The sequence below is a fragment of the Lichenostomus cassidix genome, chromosome 8 (genome assembly GCF_008360975.1).
Source record: "Lichenostomus cassidix isolate B80296 chromosome 8, HeHo_3.0, whole genome shotgun sequence".
Classification (NCBI taxonomy): Eukaryota; Metazoa; Chordata; class Aves; order Passeriformes; family Meliphagidae; genus Lichenostomus; species Lichenostomus cassidix.
The window spans coordinates 9,452,712-9,480,685 of record NC_139489.1 but is presented as its reverse complement, the minus strand read 5'-3'; the positions used below and the strand labels follow the sequence as shown (position 1 = coordinate 9,480,685).

At 48.9% G+C, this 27,974-nt stretch overlaps 1 protein-coding gene across 4 annotated transcripts in view; it reads left to right on the top strand.

Annotated features, from left to right (window-relative positions):
- RNF220 (ring finger protein 220) overlaps window positions 1–27,974 on the top strand; it is a 218,107-nt gene that overhangs the window by 138,061 nt on the left and 52,072 nt on the right. For all 4 annotated transcript variants that reach the window (XM_085067768.1, XM_085067770.1, XM_085067769.1 and 1 more), the window contains 3 exons: window positions 9,923–9,968; window positions 19,025–19,120; window positions 23,142–23,184. In XM_085067768.1, the coding sequence (XP_084923894.1) occupies window positions 9,923–9,968; window positions 19,025–19,120; window positions 23,142–23,184 (185 nt within the window). The remainder of the gene's footprint in view (window positions 1–9,922; window positions 9,969–19,024; window positions 19,121–23,141; window positions 23,185–27,974) is intronic.

The window sequence follows — 27,974 nt, the reverse complement described above, 5'->3', positions numbered from 1 at the left end:
ATGTACTGTGCCTCAGCCAGGCTGGTTGGCACAGAATACATGAATATTCCTGGTCTGTGTGCAAGAAGCTGATCTGGATGTGAGTCTCCTGTCCTCACTCAATATATATTAACTTGTTTTACACCTCATCCGTGTTAAAGGCTTGCAATAAAGCACACTGAAATGTGAGACTCTTTCTGGAGCTGCCAGTGGCCCCAGCTCCAAGCTTCATCTGGTGCTCCAGCTGCAGCTGCATTTGCCCAGCCCAGAACTACCTGGGGAGTGCAGGAGGGCACAGCATTCTAGGGCAGCACTCAGGGGTGTCCCTCAGGACACACACATTCATGCCCTCATGAATTGCTGCTTGTGTCACTGCAGGTAAAGACTGTGAGCAGAGGTGGCAGTGGGCAGGGGGACCCTTAATCCCTGCCTGCTCTCCCTGGGCAGTGACTGCAGAGCACTGCTGATGGAGAGCAGGGTGGGTGGAGAAGGGCAAGTTTGGGGCTCTGGTTTGAGTTCGGGGTGGGAGGGAAGATGAATTTGAAGACAGAAGTAAAGGAGGAATTAGGAGCTGTAGAGCCAGCTTCAGCTGATGCTCCACAATGATTCTTTCTAGAGTTTGGGGAAGAGACATTTATTGGCCATTTAAAAAACCTTAGGAAGTCACATTACAAATATTACAGTTGCTGAGTTCAGCACTTTGAAGGTTGGGAATGTGCCTTTGGATGCAGTGGTTTTAATAGCATAACAGTCTGTTCTTGAATATGCAATGCTCATTTAAAAAAAAGAAAGATATTTGACAGGGGGTGTTTTTATTTTCTGGTGTGACAGCTGCCAGATTCTCCCCTGCATTACCATCAGCAAACCTATGCTTCAGAGCTGGGATTTCAGCTCCCCAGAATGGATGAAGTGTATCAATATAGCTGGGGAGTGGTCCATAGGGTGGAGCAGTGAGGGTGATAATGTTCTCAAAATGCCGCATGGCTGTGCGAACTCTCCCCTCATTCACTTTTCTTCCTTTTTTCCTTTGCAGTCAGTAATTAATCTGAGCATATTTGTGTTATAAAGCCTATGCCCACCTGTTGGCTGCTCTCAGCCTGGGTTAGCAGCTCTCATTGCTTCTCGCCGTTCTGCTGGGGGCGTGGGGACTCATCCCTGCACATCCAGCATCTCAGGAGCTACTGATTTCCCCTAATGACCTTTCTGTGTGTCCAGGAATAATTTCTCTCCTGCTTCTGTGATTACGAAGCATTTCCCGGAGCACAGAGGGCACCAGGGTCTCGCACCTTGGTGAAAATGGAAAGTGCTGCAGGCTGTTTTCTGTGACCTCAAAGATGCTGTCACAAAGAACCAAATAGTGTCAGGCAAAGGAGGGCAGAGTAAGATGCAGTGGGAAGGCCTGTGTCAAAGCAAGTGAAGTACCCAGATGGAGGATTTAGCTTGACTTTTGGAGCCAGCTTTGATTCATGTCAGAAGAAAAGAGCCAACCATGGGATTATGGTGCTCCAGCTCCTGTAGGAGCATTCAGTGCACCTCTGCCCAGGCTTAAACCTTCCTTCAGATTCCCTCTGAAGCTTCCTCTCTCTTGTTTGCACACATGCTCTTTTCTTCTCACTGTTCTCAGTCCTCCCTTCCTTTGCAGCTGGAGTAAAAGCAGAAAGTACTTCCTCAGTTCCTGGCACTGCAGAGAGCATCCTCACCCTGCTTTGAGGAGCTTCAGCTCCAGGTTTCTTTATGCAGAGGGGCACAGCAGTAGCTCTTCTCAGGGGACAGAGGCAGCTCTGGGCCCAGTGGGATAAGAAATAAGGAGGAAACTGGCAATGTAGCTAAAACACAAAAGTCTGTGGGACCTTGGGAGATGAACTGGTCACTCCAGGCAGATTGACTGTTCTTGAGAGATGTCTTCAGACCTCTGGAGATGCATCCTGGATTTCACATCTTTCACAGGTTGCTTTCCCAGAGCTTCGTGGTCTTTCTGATTAAAGTCATCCCATGCTAACCCCCCAGAGTTTGCACTGGAGACTCCTGCTAATGGACAAGTGGGCAAGCACATCATCGCTGTGGGCCCTGTGTGCCCAAATGACAGGGGCTTGCTCTGTTGCTCCTGGTCATGAGAAGGACCCAGAGCAAGTTGTGGGTTGTGGCTCACACTCCTCTCCTACTCAGGGAGCCCTCTGTTTAAATACAGCTGCTCCTTGCACTGCCCCAGGGAAGCGTTCACTTCATTTCTTTGGCATCGGCTGAGGGCTGTGTTGTCCCAAAGGACCTTTGGAGGAGACCTTCCCAGGGCCAGCATGGGCAGCTGCTGTGGGAAGGGAGAGTGGCCATGCTGCCAGGCCCAGCAGGATAAATAGAGTGTGTAAAACCCGAATTAGCTCTGTTGTTGTGTGTCACATCAGGGTCATGGCTCTTACCTCAGGTCTCCTTGATTTATGCCTGAGGACTTTAACTTGATGGCCAGGTACTTTCCAGACTTCTTGTGCAGCAAATGCTGCAGGTCCCCAGCCTCTCAGTGAGAGAGGTTAGAGATGTTTTTGAGTGAGAACGGTTTTTTCCAGCGCTCTGTTGGAATACATGATTCCCTTCCTTGCATGCAGTAGACACCTGCGGGCTCTCCAGAGAGGGGAAGGAGCCCTGACCAACAAGTGAGATTGCAAGCAGGCATTGCAACCTCCTGTTCCTCAACTTAGCCCTGTCTCTTTTCTTCCTTCTTTTTCACTCTTCTTTTTTCCACCTTCTTCTTTTCCTTTCTTTCCTTTCTCCCCCTCTTCTTCCCCCTCCCTCCCTCTCTCCCCACCCCCCGGTATCAAGGCGACATCTCCAAGCCAAGTACTTTTAATTTTGCCCGTGGCCCTTGCTGACACGGTGGATATGCACAGCAAGTTAAATTCCCGCCTGATCAATAAAGCAGAAGCAGTGTGTCCGACTGGTCGATATTTTTTTATCTGTCTTCAGCCCAGTCCTGCTGATGACAGCCCCCTGCGCTTCAGCAAAGGCACTCAAGGGCATCGGGCTTTGGCAACACAGCTCTTTTTTTTATTTAAATAAAAAAAAAACCCAGATGCCTACAAAAAAAAAAAAAAAGTTCATGGAGTTTGGCCTTTGCTTAATAACGTTTTATGATTTATCTTAATTTTTAATTGAAAAAAATTTGCGAATTAATTGATTTCTGGGACTTGCCAATTAACATTGTAATTGGGTGCATGATAAATTTCGAGGGAGCATCATTTTTCTCCCTCTCCCCCTTGTCACCAAGAAGGGGAATCGCGAGGGCAGCTGCTTCCTATCTGTACGAGCCCCGCTCTTTCCTGAGGGGCCACTGCCCTCCTCCCCCCTTGCTACTGTATCTTGAAGAAGGAACAAGAAAGCTAATAAAGTCGTGTTATTAGAGTCTCGCCAGAGGTGACCCCTCAAGGCATAAATCCAGGCCGGGGAGATGCTGGGGACAGGTGCTATTAAGTGCCTGAATGTGCTTTGCAGGTGGGACTGGGTACCTCTCCTGCAGCACCCTCTCCCTGGCTGTGCCCTCCCAGTGCTCCCGGGGGGTTTCCCAGCAGGCTCTGGCATCCCCCAAGGTGTTCAGTCAAGAAGTTTATCACCTGTGATGTCTCCTCGATGCTCCTTCTGGGTGTGAGTCTTCCATGATTGTCCTGCAGCCGATGTTCATCTGCAAAACCAGGCTGTGGGGACAAGCTGGTGTTTGGCAGCTGCTCTGGGGTCACAGAAGGGGTTGTTCTCATCCTGTTCTGCCCTGATTCCCTCAGGGAGCAAGTCCTGCCCCACAGCAGCAGTGGGACATCCCATGCCACCCATGGCAGAGGTGTTCAGCATGGAACCTCAGCCCTGGAGTCAGGGGTGTCCAGTTTCAGGCACAGATGCATCTCCAGCAGGGTGGTATCACCCGAAGCTTTCTCCAGCAGTTTGACTGCTGTCACATTTAAATTAAACTTGCCTGGAAGTGTCAGCTTCTTGGTGATCCCTGAGCAGGGCCAGGACCACCTGTCACCATGAGGCAGCTAACAGGGTCACATCCCTGTGTGGGCTGTGGTGAAGTGGGTGAGCTGGCTGCTGCCAAAATGAGGAGTGAGGACATGGTGTGGTGTCCGGGCAGTGAGAGCAAGCCCCACTGTTGGGACTGAGATAGAGAGTGGAAATACCAAGTAAATTGAAGCATGCCTTGTGTCCCTAGTGATTCTCCTACCCACTCCATGGGCTGGTATGGATCACCTCTCCGCATTTGGCTCAGGTGTTCCATGCATCATCTAAAGCCCAGTGAGCTTAGATGGGGCTCCCCTGTGCCATCCTGCTGCTCCTGCTGCACTCCAGTCTGTGTAGGGAGTGAAGGATGCCAGCCCAGGTAGAGGGTCCCAGGTTCCCTGGCAGAGCCACAGTTTTTCCCACCGACTGGGACACCAGAAAGGCTGGGAGAAGTCCAGCCCCAGGTCGGCCAGTGTTGATGGCAGGGAAACATGGGGGAATGGAGAGAAATTTATGAGGAGAGGAGTCTGTTTATTATCTAGCCAATGTGGTGCTGCTGATACCATGGATTTATCCTCTTTCATTCCTCCTCTGATTTGTGTCCCTGCCCCTCAGTGTGGCAGATTAATCATGGACAGAAAGGGAAGAGAGACCCTCCAGCTTCCTCCTGTGCATTTAGAAGGTGGCAGTGACAGCAGCCTGGACCCTTCACCCATGGCTTCTTCAAGGGAGAGAGCACAAGCCCAGCAGCTGCCTGCCCTGCTTAGAGATGCCCCATTCCTGTCCTCCATGGCAGACTCCAGGGAAAGCAGAGACTGCTGTCCATAATCTGTATGTGAGAAACACTTCTCATGGGTCAGAACTTCCAGGGTAGCACAGCAAGTGAAAAAATGTGTGAGTCATGTTTTCCCTTGCTTATACCGTGCCCTGAAAGGGCTATGAACACTCCTTGAATTGCCTTGAGACCTGTGGTACCTGCAGCCCCTTCCCTGACTACAGGGTATGGATTTGAAGGCTGAGGTTTGGAGCTCTGGAGGGCAAAGCCTTCCTCTGCTGCTGACTCTCAGGGCAGCAAGAGGCCTGGGAAGGGGTGTGTGGAAACCCAAGGGTGAGAAATAAATCTCCGGTCAGTTATTTGCCCTGGAGCGATGCATGTCTTCTGCAGAGCCTCTTCTGAACTGCCACGTGAGCTGGGAATAATTAAACAGTCATTATAGCCATGGTAGCAAAGAGTCCCCCAAATCAATCTAATGCATGACCTTTCCCTCCGATTTTCCTTTTTATTTTTCCAACCACCTCGTTTTCAAATAGTGGGAGAGAAATGAAACTAGCCCCCAACCACAGTCTCCAGTTTGGCGCTGCACACATGGACCATCACATCCTCACCCAGAAATCTGTTATCCACGCTGAGTGGGGATATGGGGTACTAGAGGTTGATACAGGAAAACCCAGCAGGGCATAAAGAGTCAGGGATGTGAATAGGACAGAGCAAATAGGGGATTTCAGTGTGGTCAGGTTATGCCACAGTGTTTTATGATTCTGCTGCATTTCATCTCTTTGGGGGAGGTGGGTGACTGCCCTGTGGGGTCAGATTTGTCACAACTGACTGTGTTGGACACTGAGGTCTCACAAATACTGACTGGGAGAAGTGGGAAGCACGTCTGGCACTGTAGGTATAGAACATTTCTAGCCCTGACTGACTGCAGCGTCTTTGGCAATTTTTTACCACCACTAAACCTCTTTTCCTGTCATGGGATATGGGTGCCACTGGGGGAGCCACAGCAGATTAAAAATCCCAGTGTACTTCCCATGATGGCACAGATCTCACCTGGCCATGCTGGGGGCTCTCACCTGCAGCTAGGTGTAAAATCAAACTCCCATTTCCTTATTTAAGCTTCAAGTGACACTTGCACTTATTTGAACTGGCATTCAAAAAAATCCAATTCCCTCTCTACCCAGCGACTTCTCGATTACAGCTGGCATTGCTATCCATATGGCTCTGCCGGAGGCTTTCTGTGCTGCTGGGACTCCCATCCCAAGGCTGCATGCTCAAGCCACAAGTCCTGCAGCTAAAAAGAAATTGTTTCCACTGGATTTTTTTTTTTTTTTTTTACAAAATACATCTATTGGCTGCAGTCTGTAGAAATCTTCTGGTGTAGCAGGGTCTCGTGTGGGAGCTGCACAGGCTGGTACCTGTCTAACAGGGGGATTCTGAGAAGGGATTCTGTGGAAGAGGGGCAGAGCTGGAAGACTCCAGCTGCATGGCAGCAGTCCTCTTATGTGGTCCTTACTGGTTGCAGTGTCCTTCAGGGATAAGCAGAAACAACTGTAGCTGCCTGAGCTCAAGGAACTTAACCTTCAGCTCATGACCTGGGTTTTCCCTGTGGGAAGAAGCAGCAGCTTCCCTCCATGGGGGTGATAAGGGACCACTCCTTGTCTTTTTTATTTCCTATGGCAAGTGCACCCCAAAAGGCAGGACCATAACAAAGTAAATAGATTTGAAGGTCATTGTGTGTGATAGCAACCATGGTAGGGATAGAGGAAACCCCAAGACTGTGGATAAGGAGGGCACATACTTGGCTTGCTTAGCTGCCCTTGGGGATGTCATGACAGAAGCATTGGGCCTGAACAGCCCTTTGAGTCCTGCTTTCACTGTGAAGAGCCTTGCTGAGAGGAAATGCTCCTCTTAAAGCTGATTGTCCCTAATATAGAGGACTTGTGTCCCCACTTGTGTTCCCAGCAAGCATCCTGGAGCACGTGGGGATCTGGCTGTGCTGCTCTCATTAACGGGTGATGCAGTTGCAACACTGGGCAGAGCCTTCTGGCAGCACCAGGGCAGGGGCCTTATTTTGTCCCCATGGGGGCCTCCAAACACATGAGGATGCATGAATACACAGATAGAAGTGGTGTCTCAGCCCCAAGAAAGGAAGCCAGCCAGCAAGCAACCCTGTATCACTCAGAAATGCAAAGTCTTCGAGAGAGACAGGAGACTGCCAAAATTGCTGGGTCTTCCCTGGGTGTTCCTTGCTCTTCTTTGGTACTTAGGGGGGGTTGCCTAAAAGGGAAAGAAGTTGTTTTGCTGTAATGAACTAGATAAACAATTCCCCAAATAGATTAAAACTAACTGTAACTTAGAAAAGCGGGTAGTAATTATATTTTATTAGCTAGCAAAACACCATTTTTTTATTTCATAAGATAATTCTGTGTAAATCACCTTAATTAGAAGTGTCAGATGAGCCCCTGAATATCGTACTTAGTAACTAATTTCCTATGTACAGGTTATAATTTAAAACACATGGATCACTCGCTGAGTGGAAATATGCTAGCCATGAAATAATGTGGGGAGTGTTGGGGTTATTACTATGTAAATGTGTAATCATTTCAGACCACTGCAGCCTGGCTGGGTGATTAAAGAGAATCCCAAGGTCTCCAAAGATTGTGCTGTCTGCAAGGGCCTAGAGCAAAAAAACTTTAAAAGGCACCGAAAAGTGTTTGAACTTTAAAGGTCTTGATTTCCCTTTTACCATTTTTAATTTGTCTGCGGTGTTTATGGAGGGGAAGGTTCCTCTTTGCTGACAGCCTTTCGATCCTCAGCCTGCTGCCAGCATCTTTAAGAGGTGTGGGGAGCTGCAGCCCTTGTAGTTTGGGGGCCTCTTTAGCAGGATGGAGAAAAGCACCCTTAAATTGCAGGATCTGGCTGCTTGGATGACCTGGGCTTGTGCCCATTCCTAACCCATCTCTGGATATAAATAAAAACAAATTGCAAACTCTTATTAGCAGTAGAGTAGGGCTACATTGCAAGAAAGGGGGCGGATATCAGTAATCCTCCAGGTGAAGAATAAAATAAAGTCTGCCAAGTTATCTAAACCAGTCCCCTTCCTTATCGGTCCCAACAGCAGAGGCTTGATCTTTTGGCTGACCAGAGAGACTCTCATTCTGAAAACTTCAGTTTCCTGGCCCTAACACCGTTTCTAGGAGGAACTAATTATGTTCTTCCTCTTTCCCTCGAAAAGGAATAATTTTAAACACCTTTAACAAGAAAAGGGAGGAAATGGGTTTGTTTTTTTAACAAGGCATTTGGATTATAAAATGAAAAAAAAGTTGTTTCACACTTCATGTGATTGAGAAATTCAAGGTAGCGCTGGGGGTGAGGAGGGCATGGAAACCTTTCCCATTCTGCTTGTTCTTGCACAGGCTTGTGGTAGTTCCAGGGCTGCATCTCAGTGGGCAGCAGGGACTAATTCTGCTCTGTAACACCTCCTGAGGGCAGAGAGCAGAGCTGGGGGACAGGATACAGTGGGCATCCAGTACCCTCGGTGAGCATCCCTCAGCACATCCCCTCAGGGAAGTGGGGCTGTGTGGGAGGGGAAGCCCCAGTGCATCCATCTGTGGTCTGCAGGAACCGTAGCTGGGAGCAGAGCTGTGGCATTTGGAGTGACCTGATGGCAATGGATAACTGTGTGTTTCCGTTTCAGGGCGGGGGGCAAAAGGCAGTGGCACTGGGAGAGGAGGGGGGCCATAGCCCCAGGAGAAAACACCTTCCTCCATCCCTGCTCATTTCATAACACCCAGCCATCTGCCAAATCAAGGCAGATTAAAGCCAGCCAAATTCAATTTTTCCCTGCTGGCACTGCAGCTCGGCATCTGGGGCTAAAGTGTCCCCGACAAAGCGAACATGACAGGCACATTGCTTTTTTGTCACATCTAGTACCGTGTTGATCTTCTAAAAGTCTCATAAAAATTTATTGATGTCTCCCATATTGCTGTGATTGAGAAGAAAGGAGCGCGGGTGTGCAGAGCCGGGTGCGCGCGCGCGGGCGAGCGTGTGTGCGTGTGTATATTAATGTTTCTGAAGTAGATCTGATTTGATATGTCTTGTTCTATTGTCAGCATCTGTTTAGCGAGGCTTTTTAATACTTTCTGGCTGCCGATCACTCATCCTTAGCCTGGGATGCAGGCTTGCATACAAATTTTGTTATTAAACACAATTCCATTCCCCCCCTTTCCCCAGCCCCCGCCTCCCCCCACTAACCTCCCCCCTCCACCCACCCACCCATCCATCATCTCCCCGGGGCTATGGGGAGCTGGGAGCCAGCCGCCCCACCAGCGTGTGCTTACAAGCACAGGCACTGGGCTTGGCAACATATTTCAAGAGCCTTTTGCCTGCTGCAGGTGCTTTGCATTGACAAATCGAATCATGGGGAAATAATTTATTTCCTAATGCTGTTTGCAGCATGTTAGCAGGAGAATTTACATGAGAGAGATTACTTTAATAACCAAAAAATTACAGTGCAGGCCTCCCCGCCATGTCGGCTTTGATATGTAATTGTTTCAAGTTTAACCTGTCTGGAGGGGGGAAGGTGTTATTAAATCTATAGCATCTCCCGCTGGCGAGGGCAGGCGAGGAGGAGCACCGGGTAGGGACCTCCTTCCCTGCTAAATGGGGAACAAGCTGAATTAACAAATCACTCCAGCCTCCAGCAGAGCTGCTGCTTCCCCAGTGTGCCTGGAGCTGAGGAGATCTTTTTTCCCCTCACTCTTATACCGATTTAATCTCCTTCTCTTTCCTTGCCTCCTTTTTTTTGTTGTGCCTGACCCTTCACAGGGCTTGCCACCTCTGCTCCCCTCTCCCTGGCTTTCTTCCCTACGCCTCTGCAGACCTGCTCCCCGCTTTTTTCCGGGGCTGGCAGAGGAGCTGTACAAGCCCCAGGTAGGGGGAGAATCGGTATTTGACTCCTGTGGCTGGGTTTGGGGATTTCCACTTGTAGGACCATTTTATTATAGCTGGAGAAATAGTTGGCACTACCCTTCTTCCCATGCCCCTCTGGTAATGGTGAGGAGGCTCTTGTTGGTCCAAGGAAGAGGAATGATGTGCTTTGCTATTAGACCTTACGAGATCTCTCAAAGCACTCCCCTCCTTGCCTGCTGGTTTTGTGACTGACCCCATTCTCTTCTCTCTTGGCAGCAAGAGCTCCATCCTGAAGGATGCCATGGCAGCAGGCACCCCCAAGGTAAGTAAGCACAGCTCAGCATATTTCCCCCATCCCCCAAGAGATGCTCTTTACACCCCTTCACCTTCCCAGACCGCTTGCTGTCCTGCTACTTGGTGTATCCCAGGAAGGTGGCCACACTTTGGGGACCAGCAGCACTGGGGAAAGCTGCTGTCCCCACTCAGCCACTGGGCTGGAGCAGCCAAGTCCCTGCACAGGGCTCTGCATTCCTCATGCAGTCGAGGAACAGTGGAGCTGAAGGACTTGGTGAGCTCTGGGACTCCAGATTGTGTCTAATGACAGCTAATGAAAGCTGATCACATGCAGGCTGAGTTCAGCCTGGGAAATCACATGTGGGAGTTCCTGGAGCCAGAGCCATATGCCAGCTTTGGAAGAGGAGAGTGGGCCTGCCTCAAGGGAGTGAAGCACACCCAAGGAGGAGCCCAAATCACTAAAAGACCCTATCTCAACCACATCCCTCTCCCCAGGACCCACTTCCCATCCCCTTGGCTCAGAACATAGAAATGCAAAACTCACAGAGCATCATGGCATCACTGCAAAGGGCATCATTTGCTGATTTGCTGTTAGCTGGACTTCATATGGTGCAGGGGTGGGAAAGACCAGAGCTTGAGCAGGCAAGCAGGTGGCAGGGCATTGCACAGCCTCTGAACATCATGCTGTGCTCCCCAAGGTGGGCAAAGGCAAGTGGTCCAGATTCTCCTACACTTCTAGTGACACCGCCCAAGTGAGGGAGACTCCTGACTTCCAGGCAAGCGCAGGACACCTTTCACAGGAGACGTCTTCATGCTTGTTTTACTAGAATCAACTTCAGGTCTCATTCCCCCTTGTTTTTTCTGGAAGCTTATGGTGATTTTTTTGGCACATGATGTCAGAGTGAAGACTGACATTTCAGCTTTAGATTTTCCCCTTGGGGATGGGTGTCTTGCCAAGTACATCAACACCTTGTCTGCCCCACTGAGGGAGAGGCCTGCGAGCCACTGTGCTGACCTGAGTTCCTGGCAGGTAGGGATGACTCCCAAATAACCCAAACAATTTCCTAAACCTTTCAAGGGAAAACAGAAATTGCAGTGATACTCCATAGTGCTCCACACCTTTGTCTCCTGCATGACCATACTTTGCTTCTGTGCCCTGTTCCAGGGAGATTAGGAGGAGAGTGGAGACCCGACTATTTCTCCTATTAAAAATGAGCAGAGCAGACAGGAATCCCCAAACCCAGCACTGCTGATAATCCACAGAGTGTGAGGCTGCCTTGGGATGTCTTGAAGGAGCTGGAAAGGGCACCAGCAAAATGAAAGCATCTGGACTCTGCAATCTTCCCTTTCCCTCCTCATCAGGACTCGGTGTAGATAACTCAATGGTCCCAAACACATCACCTGTGAGGGAGAAAGACGGCTAGGAAGACAGATTAGCTGTTTGGAGGCAAACACAGTGAGTGACTGACAGAGACCAGATAAAGAAGAAGGTCCATCTCGTGGCAGGGCCAGGCTTTTGAAGTTTCCATTGACAAAGAATCCCATTTGCGTTGAGCAAGGGGATTAAACTGGGACTGGAGCGTCGTTCTCTGTAAAAGAGATCAATCGTCCCCTGTCACCACATGGATCTTTTCCCTTTGCCCGTCACATCTGGGACTAAGAACATTAACTTCAAGAAGCTAGGAGAGCAGGGAGGGAGAGGGTGAAATCAGGAAATCTTTCATTCCCTTCTCAGAGAGCTTGAAAGCTTCTCAGCCCAGGAGGATTCATTATTTCTAGGTGGCTTTTCCTGGGAGACAAGTCTTGTGTGGCATGGGAAGGCACAGTGCTGTCACCTTCACCTGGGTTTGGTATTAAAGACCCCTTTGTAACCAGATGGGATTGAGGAGGAGGGTGGTGGGGAGATGAAGGCTGCTATTTTCCTTTGTGCCCACTGCTTGTTTGCAACATGGGGTGTGAGTAGCCCATCAGGATGTGAAGTCCCTCTGATACAATCCCAGGCTGGCCCTTACTTTCATGGCCACCAGTGGCTTTAACTCCACTTTAGGGCTCATTTAGGACCTTTGCCTGTAGCATCATTACAACTTCTGTGCTGGCCTGAGGCTCTTCTGGGGTGCAGCTGGGATAGGAGGTTTAATCTCCCCATGCTCTGTGTCCTGGGTCTGTTCCCACCCCTTCCCCACAGTTGCCCCAGCAAAATGTCTCTCTGAGTAATAAAAGCCCAGATGTAAATGCATGTTCCTCACTCACTGCTCCCCTGCCCCTGAAGAGCTGTCACTCACTGCACCAGGTCAATTTTCATGGCAATATGTCAAAGAAAATCCAATCACTCAACATGGGATGTGATGAATGCAGGATTATTGTATCAGGTTCTTCTATTATCGGAGCCGATGGAGGCAGTGGTGGTCGAGCAAGGGCTGCGAGCTGGGGCTCCAGCCAGCACCACTGCCTGGTGCCTGGGCTCCCTCTCTGCACCACAGATCTGCAGTGTTCAGGATCCTCATCTGCCATTAGATACCAAGCCTAATAGGTGGTGATACACCAGTGTGCACAAGGCACTTGGACAAGCAGATTGTCATTAAGAAGGTCTGTCCAAGCCAGCCATTCCCCAGACCTCTGTGAGCCCAGAGCTCCCCTGCAGCATTCCCCAGCATGGCCAGAGGCTGGGTCTCAGGCAGAGCAGGCAGCAGGAATGTCTTGCAGAGGCATATGGAGAACACTATGGACTCTGTTTGGACTGCGGGCTGCCCAGCAGTCTGTACATAGCTATCAGCCACAGGAGGCTCCCTTGGGGATCATTCCTGGCCTTCATGCTCTCCCCTTGCCTTGGCTGCCTCTTGCAAGGCAGGAGAGGAGCACACATTGGGTTGAACCCATTTTGGTGAGGTGTAAATCCAACTGTTCCCACTCTTCCTTGAGCAGCTGGTGGTAACTGGAGAGTCAGCAGCCCCAGGTCCTCCTTACTACCTAAGAGCACTTCGCTACTGCCCATATTTCAGGGTATAAGCTGCAGACTGTTACCTGTCACCTAGCAGGCAAACTTATATCCCCTGTAGAAGAGCTGGTACTGATCACTGAAGGGAAGAGACTGGGTTCCATGAAGCATCCCAGCTCTGGGTGTTGGTTCAGCATTTGTTTTCCACTGCTGATTCCTAATACATGGCTGCAAACTGCTTTTCCTACTACCAGTTCTGGTCGTGCTCTGGCTCTTGCTGCAAACAAACACTGACATGAGTGGCCACGAGCAGAATCCATCCCATGCACCCAGCAGATGCCTGTGGCTGGTTTGTTTAGGTGTGCACCCAGCTCCACAGAGGGTGCCTGCAGGCAGGCAGCCAGCACACTGCTCCCAGACCTCCGGCAGGGCTGGGAACCAAGCCACAGTGCCGGAGCTCTTTGATTCCCCCCCCCACCCCCGTGATTTTACAGCTTCACCGAGCAGTTTGAGAGAGAATTACAACATCTAGTGGGAAATTTGACCACTAAAGCCCTCCAAGGAAAAAGGGCTTCGAAGCAAGCAAGATTTGGAGCCTTAAACCTTGACAGAATGTCTGTATTAAGCCCTTCCCAGCTGGCTCACTTGAGATGAAATTTCTAGCACAATCATTTAACTTCTCCATATCATGTCTGGTGGTAGGAATAGGGGACGGGTGTCAGGGCCCTGGGGTTTTAACTCCTTCTCTTGTGTCACTAACACACTGGGAGGTTGGAGAAGTCATTCACCGTATCTGTGCCCTCTTGCTCTGAAACTGTGATTTACAAGGAAAGATTAAAAAGCAAAATCTGGGTATTGTGGCAAAGCTATGGCCAAGCTGGGGACATGAGAACAGCCCGCAGATATGCAAAGGAGAGGAAATTACGTAGGATGAGTGTTAGCTGGCTGTGCTTCCTGCAGTTTGGGGTGATGAATACCAGAGTCACTCCAAAACCAAATATCTGCCAGGTTTTATTCCATAAAACAAATTACCCCATGAACAAACAAAGCCCCTCACTCCCCTTGGGCCAAACAGCTGTACCCTCCCGTTAGACTGGGAAAAACCACTGCATTTGGCAGAAGAAGCAGAGAGGGGCAGACCTGCACCAAACCTCTTTCCCCCTCCATCTCCAGAGGGCTGATGGGCAGTTCTGCTGAAGAGGCCCCTTTTCCCACCATGTAGCTGGTGTCTTTTCCAAGAGGATGCAGAGCTCCATTACAGTCCCAGGTGTCACTGTAATATGCACAGAAATTAATTAGTAGCTCACATTTCTGTAAGCTTATTCTGCTTGAGAGCCACTGGAATTTTTCAGTGAAGGCCAGAAGCTGCTGATACCATTATTTCTGTTCCCTATTCACACCCTTCTCACATTCAAGCCTTTCATCCCCATTTCCATCCCACCTTTTTCTGCCAGCTAAAAGCCACTAGATAATTTTACCTCTAACTTTTCCCGGGAGCAAATGCAGACCCTCCAAATGCTTCTAGAAAACTTGGCTCTAATAGTAGCATCTTTGTGTCGGGGATCCTCCAGCAATAACATAAAAAATGGCTAGCACAGTTAAGGGGGAAAATCGCAGCTAGCCTGGTATCACTCATTGCTTTCGGGTTACAGTTCCCAAGTGATAACAGCTATTAGCAACACTTTGACGTCTTCCCTACCGTGGAGGGGAGGGCAGGAGACAGAAAACATGTCAAGCCATCACCTCCATGTTAAGTGATAAGTACCTATTTAGACGGCAGAGTTAAGGCTGAATGCATCAAGCAGAGAACACTTTGTGCCAAAAAAAAAAAAAAAAAAAAAAAAAAAGGGAAATTTAAAAAGGCCATATAGATACATAAAAAGCAGGGTTAGGGTATTTGTTCTGCTGACAGCAGCTGTGATGGATTGTTTAAGAAAAATAGACTCCTTATGTTTTTCCAGGGCTCTCAGAAAGCAGGAGTCCAGCACTTTAATACTCTCAAATGACTGGCCTTGAGAGGCAGCAGAATGTCAGAGCCACCGGCTGGGCTCTCCCTGCACTGACACCTGCCCCGGCTGCCGGCGAGAGGCCACGCTTCGGGCTGGGGGCGGCGTGTGCTGGCAATTTTCATCCATTTCCTCGGGCTGGTGGCTGCACCCTGACACCCATCCCCTCCCCTCGTGCTGCCCCAGGCCCACGCCTGGTGCGCCCGTGGGTCAGGAGCCGGTGGCATGTTGGCACGTGTGTCCTTGCAAACATTGCCTCAGCGCTGCCCACGGCTCCTCCACCAGAGGAGGGAGGAGCAGGTCTGGGGGTTGATGGCCTGGGACCCCAGCAGCTGGCACACCAGCTGCAGGATGCACATTTGATTCATACCAAACCTGCCCCTGTGTTTATTTACGTAAAGTAGGTGTTTCTCCTGGTTTTGGTGAGCTGCTGAAACATTCCCAGCTCATCTCTGCAGGATTGCACGGTCCGTGGAGCGTGTCGGGAGCAACTAGGGTGAGCCTTGCAGCATGAGCAAGGCTTATGTGCCCTCTGCTTCGTGCTTGGATGCATGGACACAAGTGGGTAAAGCCATACATCCAGACACATCTCTTCTCCTTGGCACGGCACAGCTGGGCTCCAAGGGCCAGGAAGGAATCACTGAGCGAGGCCATGGCTGCCCAGCATGGCAGGAGGGACAGGAGGAAGGAGGGAGTACAGGGCTTGGACAAGATTGATGGCCTCGTTGCCATTAAGAAAAAAATTAGCCGGTGGCGGCTATCATATTAAAGGGTGAAGAAGCCGTGAATTATTTTCTTAAAGATCTTATCACTTACAATGATAATTTTACCTTCCAAAAGGCCACTTTTAATGAGGCAAGGCAGGCAAAAAGTCATGATTTAATGCCAGATTTTTTTTTCCAAACACATTTTACTGCTTTTTTGTCCATGTTTAAAAAGCGCCAGTGACCTTTTTTTATTTAGCTTGCCCCAGGTATAATGCTCAGTCTGATCCTCTCAGGGTTTATAACCTCCACAGAGAGTGCCTCTACCCGATGGAGAGATGATTTAAAGGGGAGGGAGAAATATGAAGCTGCACCACCACTCACATACGGCCCTTGCTCCATCTTTGATGATGGGAGTTGTGGAGGGGAGACCAGGGAGGGAGGAGGGTCTTCTCCCTCCAGTATCCTCACTCAAACACACCCAGAAGGGCAGCTGGGATTTAGTGGCAGCCAGGCATGGATGAGCTGGCTGGTGGCCTTTCCCCAAGGGAAAAGGGACATCTCAGCATCAAGGCTTGTTCCCACCATGGTGAGGAAGCTGGTCCCATGGTAGAGAGCATCTCCACATCAGGTCTGTTTGCACACAGAGCACCCAGCACCTTGTTTTTGGGATGGGATGCCAGAATTTGAGTCTGCTATGCACCATGGGCATGCATGAGGGCTAGGAGAGCACATGTAAAGCTACATTTTCCCTCCATAGCCATCTTCCCAGAACCCAGCTGAGAGAGGAATGGGAATTTTATCACTGCCCTTTCTCTTCTTGCCAGGACCTGGGTGGGAATGAGCAGAGGGGGTGCAGGGGACAGAAAATCTTGGCTTGGCAGGCTGTGGTCAGGCATCCTCACTGCTTAGCCATTGGAAGACAGCCTCAAAGTGACAATCTGGGGTAAAAGAAGCCAAAATTGGGATGGCAGAAGGTGGCCTAATGCAGGATTGAAAGTCATCCTGATGGTGAGTGCCTTTTCTAATCCCTTAACCTCTGAGCCTGCATCCCTGCCTGCCCCCATGGCTGCCCGAGAGGCAAAGTATGGCACAGCACAGGGAAATAAGAAAAACAAATGAAGTCAAGTTTCCTAAGAGTGAAGGGGAAGTGTGACTTGGCATCTCTAACGCTGTGTTTAACATGCCGGCAAGGTATTTAGAATTGAAGTGCTTGCACACAATTTAAAAATAGACAGTTTATTAATCTAAACTGCAAGTGTATGTAGAAGAGGCCTTGAGATTGACATCTTTGGGATTAGTTTAGCCCTGCGTTTTTCCAGAGGTCATTGCCATGGTGCTCAGGAGGTTTGTGGAATAAATGGGGCCGGCGTTCTTCCCGGGACCACACGCTAAAAACTAATACATAACGTTTAATTTACTGTCTCCATAGCTAGCCCAACCATTTTTCACATAATAATATTGGATTAGAGCTACCAGAAGCTGAGGGGGGAGCTGGAGGCGGGCAGGGTTTGTCTGTCTGTCGTCGAGGAATGGGGAGATGGGTATTTTTTCCCCTTCTCTAGAATACATTGAAGACAAAACAGATTTAACCCTCCCAGCTCCAGGGTGCTTGGCTTATTAGGGCATTAACAGTGCAGCAGTGAGGGCTGTTGTTCTGAGTCACGACTGAAAGCTTTGAGCCTCATCCCTCTGTTTTATAGGATCCTGCTTATTCAAAAATGGTCCTCATTCTCCATTTAGAAAATAAAGAAACTAAACAACAGCAGGAGCTTGGGGTCTGCACTCTGCAGAAATTCTGCAGAGGGCTTTTCCAGAAATAAATGAGCTGTTCACCAAAGCCCATCAGCAGTTGGGTTCAGCCAACACATGATGCCAGAGAGCTGCCCTGCTCTGCCCATCTGTCCCCTGGAAGTGGAGGCTGGGCTCTTGAGGCAGCCTTTGATGGGTGCTCCCAGCCCTGCAGGCTCCCACTGGCCCTCTCAGTGCCTGGCATCCCTGTTGGGCTAAGCTGAGGAGCAAAACAGCTGCAAGATGTGGTCAGCACAGCCCTTGGTTGGCAGGAGCTGTTGTGTCCAAGGGGGTAACTGAGCACCCCAGCAGGCAACTCCTCTTTCAGGTGACCCCTTTCAGGACATCATATCTCTCCACAGCCGGTAGAGCCATGCTTTATGGCAGAGATCTGCACTGCACACCAGGACATGCCTCTTGCCCTCATGGCAGGGCTGGCAGCTCATACCTGTGGGGCTGAACTCGTTATCCCAAATTGCTCTCCTCCACCTCCACGCCAAGCCTGCCTTCCCTCCAGGCCTCTGCCGACTGCACTGCTGTGCTGTTCTCACAGAGAATTGTCCAAGCCTGGGGGATTGCTTGCTGCTGACTGAACCAATTTGTATGCTGAGTCATTTTTCCACTTTCTCATATCTTTCAAAAAAAAAAGCACATTTTTTCACGTTTCATTTCAGCCCAGAGGCAAATATTTCTAGAATACTTGCCTTTCTCCAAGGTATTATGCTTTTTAATAATGTTGTCACCACACTTGACCTGTCCAATTCAGATGATATCTACACTTCCCTTCACAAACACACACATCTCCAAGCAGTCATTTATTGTCAAATCTTGCCAGCTGATTCTGAGAAACAAACATCTGCGGAGCTGCATTACCAGTGTACGTTTTTTCACAATGTAGTGGGCTATATTTAGCCTAGTTTAGCTAATTTATAATTTAAATTATAATTTTAAAGTGCATTTTTCCTTCAAACTACTCTAATAATAAAGTTCAGTTACAACTCAGTGTACATTTCTTTAGATGCTGTCAAACTCCCATAGTAATTTTCCTGCTAGAGTTCACTGTGTGTAGAATTTAGACTTACCTACTATTGACTTGAAGTTTATCAGTGATCTCTTAGGTCTCAAATATCACTGAGCTTTTTAACCTTCTAAAAGGCCTTTTTTTTCTGTGCTACTTATTAAAATAAATAGCATCATTACTGAAGGAAGAGGTAGTTGCACTGCAAAGGTGCTGAGAGCTTTAGTGCAGTTTACAAAGCTATTGAGAGATTTAGTGGCACTTAAAAAGGGCAGATGAGGACATGTAAGCACTGCTCCACCTCAGCACTCCTGTGTCTTAGCATGAGAATTTCTGGTGTGGTCCTCACATATCATTTCCAGCAGGGACTGATTCTGCCCCAGCCACCAGACCCGGGGTAAAAATGACTGTCTCATTGTTGCCTGATTCATTTGCACTTTGCCAGACCCAGCAGCCTGGCCCCTTATGGGGCAGAGTCCCTTGGAAAGAGCAGAGCCAGTCCCACAGCCCAGTATTCCATCCCAGCACAGTCCCACAGCCAAACAAGCTCTCCATGGCTTTGAGGACAGCTTAGAGACAGGCAAAGAGCTCAACAATACTCACAGGATGAATTTCTCCTTTCTCTTGCAGTCAATTTTGTTGTCAGCCTCCATCAAGCGGGAAGGAGATTCTCCGACAGCATCACCCCACTCTTCAGATGACATCCACCACTCAGACAGATACCAGGTAAGCAGGTGGATGCTGTTGCTGGTCTCAGCCTTAGGCAGGGAGCCAGCTCACCCCAGTGCCCACAGCTCTCTCTCTGTGACAGCCTTGCTCTTGGCTACATACCACTGCCCCAGTTCTCCTGCTGGCATCATGGGGACATGAGCAGTTGGCCCCTCACAGGACTGCGAAGGTTGGCTTTTGTCTGCAAAGTCCTCCCAACTCTGACTAAAACCACTGTGGTATTTAAAATATTTGTAGAGACTTCCGTTGCATTATATTCACCATTTTTGTCTCATTTCCATGGCTAGGTTTGTCATTAGCCACCCTCAATGTGCTATTGAGAAACTTTCAGAGAAGTGACTTTTTTTACTCATGACTCCCACCCAAGACATAATTTAGTTTGGACCATCCACAGCCATGCTAGTCTGTTTTATAAAACACTCTTTGCCAAGAGGAGCAGCAGGTCTTGATTTGGGTCATGCAATGAGTAAAACTTGAGGGAGATGGGGCAAGAAAAGAAGAAAAGGGCAGCAGCACAAGTACAGCTTGGCTGGTTGTAAGTCTGTCCGTATTTTTGGGGCAGGCTGGCACACTTGACTCCAACTCAACACACACCCAAACTGTTTGGCTGCAAGCCTGTACTCAGCCACTGGCTTCAAGTAGGCTCTGAAAGAGAGCAGATAAATTAATGTTGGTCATCAGCACAGACCCAAGCATGCATCCACCTGCTGTGGGGACAGGCTGGGTGGGCTGAGGCTGTGCAAGCGTGGCAAATGCCCATTACCCTCTATCCTGTGGTGCTCTGCAGCCACACCCTGTGCCCAGGGTCAGGCAGGTGCTCATGTCTTCCTGCACCAGCCACTTTGCACGTGCAACGTCTGTGTTTGGAGCTGCAGAGAGAGGCTGATGACCAGTGCTGAAGCTCTTAAGAGGGCAGACACAGTTACAACGTGCTCCTGAAGATGGGTCCTGTTAGCAGCAGATTTGTACCTTTGTTGCCCATTATTCCATCTTCTATCCTATTTATTTGTTGTATTAGCAATTGTGGATCATACTCCCATGTGGCTTTGAGTTATAACTTGGTATCACATCACAGCTGCTTTACCCTCCCATGAACAATAAAACCTAGAGCAAAATGAGAGAAGCAAAACCTTGCAGGAGATGCAGAAATGCCTGTTTCAGGTAACCCTGCTCTCTTTCCTGCCTGTTTATTAAGGCTAATAAATAAATTATGTTCATTTCAAAAGGGCATGGAAGAGACTTTTGCCATAGCCCCCTTTTTTGGAGAACCCCCCTCCCTTCCCACTCTGCCAGACATCAGTCTCTGTGAAATTGGTGGCCCCTTGTAGCCCTCTGTTCCTGTACATTTTTATTATGCCATACTCAAAGACAAATATTCTTAGCAGAAGCCCCTCTGTGTGTGTAGCCAAGTCCAGATACTCTCTAACGTGCTTTAAGTTTGTGAGTGTATTTTATGGAGGGTTGCAGCCCTTAATGCAAATGTGTAATGGGAGTTGTAAGTCTGCACTGCAGGGAGAAAACACCTCTGGGGCCTGATTTTCATTTACACTGGTGCTGGCTGCGTTATGCTGCACTGGCAGTGTAAAGAGACCTCGGAGTGGGTGCTAGGGGTGTGTAAAGCCTTGGTGTATTCTTAATAAAGCCACAATATGAATGAGAATTCAGTCTGCCTGGCTTAACAGGGGAAATGCCCAGGAAGCAGAGCAGAAGATTCACGGTGGTGACTTTAAGGGCTGCAAAATTTAGCTTTCCAGATGCAGAGGTGTGGTGGAATCATGAATGTCCCTTGTGTTGTGATCTAATCATGATTATACAGTGTATCAGTAATGTGCTAGAACGTGAGTTACTGGCGTGTGGGTTTTCAGAATTCTTGTGGCTCAGTTTTCTCAGTCTTTGTGCTTATATACCATGGGGATACTTAGGAAAGGAGATTTATGAATACGAGTGCTACAGAAATGAGGGCTTGCACAGCACTTGGGCTGCTTGCATTGCTCCCCATGCTGAGAGGGAGCTGCAGTGAAGGCAGTGGGGTGGCTCCTGGATGTGAGGAGGAGGAGGGGTTCTCTTGCCTCCCCTGTGCTAAGCCTGGGTGCTGGAGTTTGGTTCATGGATACTGATCAGACCGAGGTGGTGGCAGCCAATGGATTTGGTCAGCAGTGACTGCTCCTCTTAAATATAGTATGTTCTCTCAGCCAGAGCTTTGAGTAAAAATAAAGCCATTTTAGTTATATTTAGATAAAACCTGAATACCCAGTGGAGAAATCAAGAGCAAATTACAAGTGATACATCGTACTGCAAAGATGGCATTTCAGGCTTGGAGGGAGCCCACAGAATATTTGTGACTAAATAGCAAAACTGAAAGCCTAAAATCCTTGTCCAAGGAAGGCTCACCTCCCTTCCCCCGAGCTCAGGTGAGTGTGCCTCCCAAAAGACAGCTCAATTCATTAAAAGGGTAAACCAAACAATCAGCAGCTGTGATTTTGTAAGTAACCACATGTACAAAAATACAGCTGTGAGTTCAGCAGGCAGGCAAAGCTGGCATGTGGGACAGTCAGGACTGTGCAAATCTCACCAGCCAGGACTCCAACTGTCCGGCTGCCCATCATCTTCTGGGGCAGGGAAACATATTGGGGGGTTTTGTTTTCCATCTGAAGAAGAAGCAACAGATTGTCAGGTGCCAGAAAGAAGACCCAAAATGTAGGTTTGATTCCAGGAAACAAAGTCTGAGGAGTCTGCAGAGAGGGGAACAGATGGGATTTGTGTGTGTAGAAGCCTCTGCTGCTCAATTTGTAGTCCCAAGGTCTATCCAAACCTTGGGCTGTCTGCTGGGGCCATCCTCTGCCACAGCTGTGTGGCAGATATGGGAGAGAAATCCATGGGACAGCTTTGAGCGCCCAGGCTTGCTGAAATGTGGAAAGGAAAAGCGGGAGGAGAGACTGGAAAGTGCAGGCTCCAGCTGTAGCCAAGGTGTCCCATGATAGGGTTCATTTCTGGACAGAGCAGGCAGGTGTCAGAACCCCAGAGCTGAGGTGGATGCCCAGCCTGGCCCTGGCAAATGCAGATGGTGTCAGTGGCCGGAGAGCACAGGGCTCCACTTCCCAGGGTGCTGCTTCCCAGGGCTCCACTCCCTCAGCCAGGGCAGGCCCTGGGGGCTCCATGGCGGGGCCAGGGCTCAACACGGGCTGCGGAAAGGCCCACTGGCCACCCGCCTTTGGGTCTCACTATCCCTGGACCCTGATTGGGCAGAGAAAGCTGGGGAGTGTTGCCCTGGTGCCTGATTGGCCAGTGCCTTTGGGTTATTTTTGGGGCCAAGGCTCTGATTGGCCAGTGACAGTGCCCTAAAGGACACTCAATCACTATTGGGCAAGGAAATCTGCTTCCAAGTTGCTCCCAGGCTCTGATTGGTCAACTGCCCCTGGGCACCAACCTGCCTTTGGGGTCTGATTGGTCACAGCACTTTGGATTCCAGTGGGTCCTGATTTCTGATTGGCCAGGCACCCCAGGGGTCCCAGTAGTCCCTGATTTCTGATTGGCCAGGTACACAGGGTCCCAGTAACCACCGATTCGTGATTGGCCAGGCCCCCCGGGTTCCAGCCGCCCCGGTGCTCTGATTGGTCGGGCTCGCCGGGCGCTGCCGCCCCCTATCGGTTGTCATGGGAACTGCCTGGTGAACTCTCACCCGCGCGGCGCGGGTCACATGACCGGAGCCAACATGGCGGCGGCCGCCGGGGGCTGATCGGCGGCGTCTGCCGGGCCGCGCCGCATCCACCCGCATCCCGGGCCCGCCGCCCGCTGCCCGCCCGCGACGCCCGCGGCTATGCAGAGCGGCAAGAGGGGGCCCGGCGGCGGCGGCCGGGAAGAGGTGGGTGCTGCGGTGGGGGGGGAGGCCCGCGGACGGTGCGTTGTCCCGGGGATGCGCGGGGAGGGGAGGGACCGGCCCGGGCCTTGTGTACGGGCGGGGGGCGAGTTGTTCATACCCGCTCCCTGACGCTTCTCCGCTCTTATCTCCCCTCTGCAGACCTTCCTGCGGGTGCGAGCGAACCGGCAGACCCGGCTGAACGGTGAGTGCGGCCCCCAGCGTGCCCGCCCCTCCGGAGAACTTTCCAGAGTTGGGCCGAGTTGTGTGACCCCCCCACACCCCCCACAGCGCAGGCCGGGAGCCTCCGCCAGCTCCGCCGGGCCTCGACGCGCTGGGGGGTGCAGGGGGCGTGGGGGTGAAGCCCTCCACACCCCCACCGCGGGGATCCCCCCAGCCGGTATAAAACAGACCCCAAAACCCGTGTTTTCTGAGTGGGGCCCGGCTGCTGAGCTTTCACAGCTCACATGGCTGAACCTTGCAGTAAACTTTTAAGAAGCCTGAGCGTCATCTGACGTCATGGTTTGTTTTGTTTGGGTTTTTTTTCTCTCAAACCCACAGATCTGCTGCAGTACTTTTATTTTTGTATCTCTGGGTGCTCTCAATAAGTAAACAACTATTTCTAGTAGAAAGTGGCCTAGTCTTAAAAAGCCCAAATTAGAGGCCAGTTTATTTCAGAGAGAGGAAGCTCATCTCTGTGTGTTGAAATTGGAAAGAAAAGCTGAAAGAAAACTTATTTTATTAGAGCTGAAGAAGGTGAAACTTTTCTCAAAGTTCTGAGGTCAGAATTTACCATGTATACAGTAACAATGTTCTATCATCTGGTTTTGTGTTGCTTGTAGTTATGTTAGCTATTTAGTCAGAATTTGGTTATTCAGGCTAGCAGGAGTGTCAGGAGTATTAATCCACAAATGCCAGAGGTGTACATCCAAAAAGGAGACAGAGGAGTCCTGCAACTTTATTCGAATAAAAGGAGAGAGTCCACTGGGGCACACGGCAGCAGGGTTTTCTGAAGGACTCAGCCTCCTTTTATCCTAAACTCCCAGCCTCAAGTTGCCCTCTTCCTTTCCCCACTGGCTGAGCTACTAGGAAGGTACAGCCTTCCCAGACCACCTACCACATATTCCCCCTTAAGGCTGTCATTTTCCCCCAAAGTTCAGGTGCAAACCCGCTTGTCTGTTTCAGGAGTCAGGCTGTCTGTACTCTGTAACAAACTTGCTGCTTGCAGTTAGGAGTGATACTAACACCCATACCCATGGGATTGTTTGTAAAGACATTAGCACACATCTTCCCTATCAAGAGGCTCATTAATCTCAAGCTTCCTGATGTGATAGTTCACGATAACACCTCTGATGTTGCGCTGATGGAATTTATTCAGAAGATCTACTTGAACAAAACAGCAAAAGGCTTTAGAGTGTGCTGATAGCAAAACAGTTTGCTTGAATTTGAAGTCCTCCATATTTAGCATAGCCTGAAGCAAATAGAAGCTACTGACCCAGATCTTTGATAAGTTAGACATAGCTGAATTCAGAGCTAGCTTGGGGAGTTTTAAATATCAACCCAGAGGGCCAAAAAACTGCAAACTCTTGAAAGTCTGTTAAGATCAAAGAAATGAGTTGCCTTGCATCAGTTACAGGTAACTGTTGGCAGGTGCTCACTCTGCACTCCAGGATGAGTGCAGAGAGCTGCCAGTGCTGACAGGCAGACACAGAGACTTCAGATGGCTCAAGTACACCAAGGTGCTGCTCTGTGGTGACTTGTTTTGTGTGTCAGAGGTCTCTGGAGTCAAGGATGTCAAACTGTTCCTTTATCATAGTTGGATAGCTAGGGCTAAGCTCCCACCTTCTGCCTTTTTTCAAGCCAACAATGTGCAGTCACCCTATTTTAAATATTTTTTTTAAGTCTGAGCCAGACTTGTGAAATTCTTGGTGTTGTGGAGTCCTTCAGTATGAGAGGAAGCTCTTGATGAGAGCGTGCTCTGCTGAACTGGCTCAGTAGCACTTTGTGCTTCTGTCTCTAACCCGAAGCAGGGCTGCAGCCCAGTCTGGGTAGACTGTGATCTCCTCTTGGGAACTCCTCTTGGCCCCTCTTGTTGGATGTTTTTGTGAAGCTGGGCTCATCTAAAGGGAGGCAGGTAGTTTTGTACAGCATTTGCATTGTTTTTGCTGGACGTTTTACTCCTTTTGTGTGCACATTTTGGGGTACAGCCATATTCCAAATGAAAGAACATATGGACTGCCCTAGTAATGCTGGGGTTTCCTGTCTGTTCTCTTCTTCATCCTAAGATGAAGAGGGTTCAGATGTTAGGGAGCTGGATGCAGAAATTCACATAAAGTGTTTTGGGTTCCAAAGAAGGTGATATTAGATCAGAACTGGTTCCTTCTGACCTTAGCTTTTTGTGACAGATCACTGCTGTTCCCAGAACATACCTGTAGTGATGCCTGGTCCAGTCTGCACCCAGCCAAATAGTTGGATGGATTCTACTGCTCCTTTCCCTGCATCTGTCTTTACATTTGTACTTCTGAATTCTGCCTGCTTTCTTGTTTCTTCCTTCACATTTGTTTGCACTAAAAAACTTTGAGATACTTGTAAACTTTGCCACATTATTGTCAAAGACTTATTTGAGCAGTATTGCTGTAAATGGAGAACACTGGATTGCTCTAGGCAAAAAAATTCTCTTACTTGTTTATATCTCATATTTTCATGAGCTTCTAATCAATCATATTTTAATGATTGATTAATTAAAATGATTGATAAAATAAATTAATAAATCATTAAATCATTAAATTAATGATTGATAAATTTTAAAAAATTCCATATTTTAATGAGCTTCTAATCAATGCAACTTTAGTTTACTAATCTTGATTGTTTTCCATGAGTAGAAATTGTGTAGGACTTGTCCAAAGACAGCTGGCTCTTTGTTTCATATTCTTATCGACACACTGCAGAAACTTAAGATACAGTAATTGCAGTCAGTCAAAGAAAAATCTATTTCATTTGTTTTTATTATGTTTTACATGTACTTTTCAATATTGTTGTAACCAATTTATCTTGGTACCTCTGTCAATCTTTTACCAGCTGAGTTCTAGAAGCACTTCTGGAAACTCCTCCTATAAAAAGGGCCAACAGTGTTTGCTCTTCTCCCATGTTGTCCTTGACCCCAGTCTCAGCTGCCCAGGCTGTTTGTACCTCAGTCTTGTTTGGACCTTGATGTTTTCCGTCCAGTTGTGTTCGTTTGGGAATGTGCAAAAGGAGCTAAGGGAAGAGAAGGTAGAGAGGGAAATGTCTTCTTTGAGCTGCTGTTGGCCTGGGCCACAACATGATTAGGTCCTGATAGTTACATGATTCACACAGACCTGACTGGCCAGAATTTTAATTCTGTAAGTTGGACCTGAGACTTAAATTGAGCTGTAAGTAAGGCAAATGCATTTTCAAGCTCTGGAGAAGGAGATTAATGTTCTGTCTGTTAGGCTCTTGGTTGAGTGTTTGTATCCCAGCTTCACTGTCAGCCTCAGTGAGTTAATCCTGCACCTCTCACCTGTGCTAAACTCACTTTCCAGAGGTTGTGTCCTTGTGAACCCAGGAGTATGAGGTGCTGATTCCAGATGAACCCATGTGACAAAGAAGGCATTTCTTTCATTTGCCTTATTTCCAGTGTTGCCAAACTGGACACTTTAAGCCACCCTGTAAATTGATGCTTGTGGAGTTTAGCAGTGCAGAGCAGGTTAGGTCGTCATTCAAAATTAGGGATACAAAGTTACGGGTCAGTGTATCAGAACATGAGTTCAGCAAGTTAAGTAGGTGCCAATCTCAGAGAATAATGTGAGATTGAAAGTTACTGAAAATCATGTGTGAAATTTTGGCCATGCAAATCTGAAAGCTGCACTGAGACCCTTTTGTGGATGTGGCCCTTAATGTTCTCTCTCTCTTGGGCAGATGAGCAGCAAATGCTACTTAAGGTCTGAAACAGATTCCCTCTTGACCATCTGTTTTCTTGCTTTTGCTTATTCTTGACATGGCCTTTTGTGCTCTGCTGCTGCTGCCTTTGTTCCCTTGCATCAGATGCTCTGGATGAGTTGATCATCCACAGAAGCTTTTTGTGATAGGTCTAACAAAAGTAGGTATAACCACTCCTCTGGGCTCTGCTAGTAGATTTGCAGAGAGCAGGTGTTAGTTCTTGTGCTTAAATATCTCTGACTCAAATTTAGAGTTATTTCCAAAGTTGGTGTTTTCAAGTGAGTTGTGAAATGGGTCCTTACAAAGTTCCTTTTGCACCTCCCTGAGAAGCTGATTCCAGTTTTGGTGGTGACCCTAAGCCTGTCTCTCCAAACAGACCATGCAGTTTGTTGAGCCACCACCACCATGTCCTGTGCTTTTGTAGCTGATGAGTGGGGGAGGAATAAAGCTGGATGATTTTCACTGGAAAGGAGACAAAAATGTTTCCACTTAATTTGATTGGCCTGCCATTGCAGGAGCTGCTAATGATGTCTGCATAGGACTCAGGGGACCACTCAAACTGGTGGAGGGAATCATAAGAGATATTGCTAGTAACTTAATCATGTCCTTTGATGCTGTGAGAGAGGTTGGTGATATGTCCACTGCTAGATGCTGTGTAAGAGCACTTCTGAGGTAATTAGTGCCCCGTCCTGAATTTTTGCTTGGGGAGCGGAGTGCCAGTGAAAACTAAAATCCATTAGCTTTTCTCACAGGAAGTTTTGCTGGACTAGAGAGTAACACGATCTTCAGGCATTAATAACGTTCAGCCTTGATGGGGGGACCCATTGTTAGAAAAGATCCTTGGTCTCTTCTGCCAGTAAGGCAGCAGTGGTGGCTTGGCTCCTTCTCTCTGCACCTATGGGAAGGCAGTGACCAGTGTGCCTTCAGCAGCAGAGGCTTTATCACGTACAGTTTGGCTCTTTCTCTAGCGCAAGCAGCCTCTCACCTTGCACAGCCCCATATTAGGGAACTACATATCAGGGAAGGGAATAGCAATTC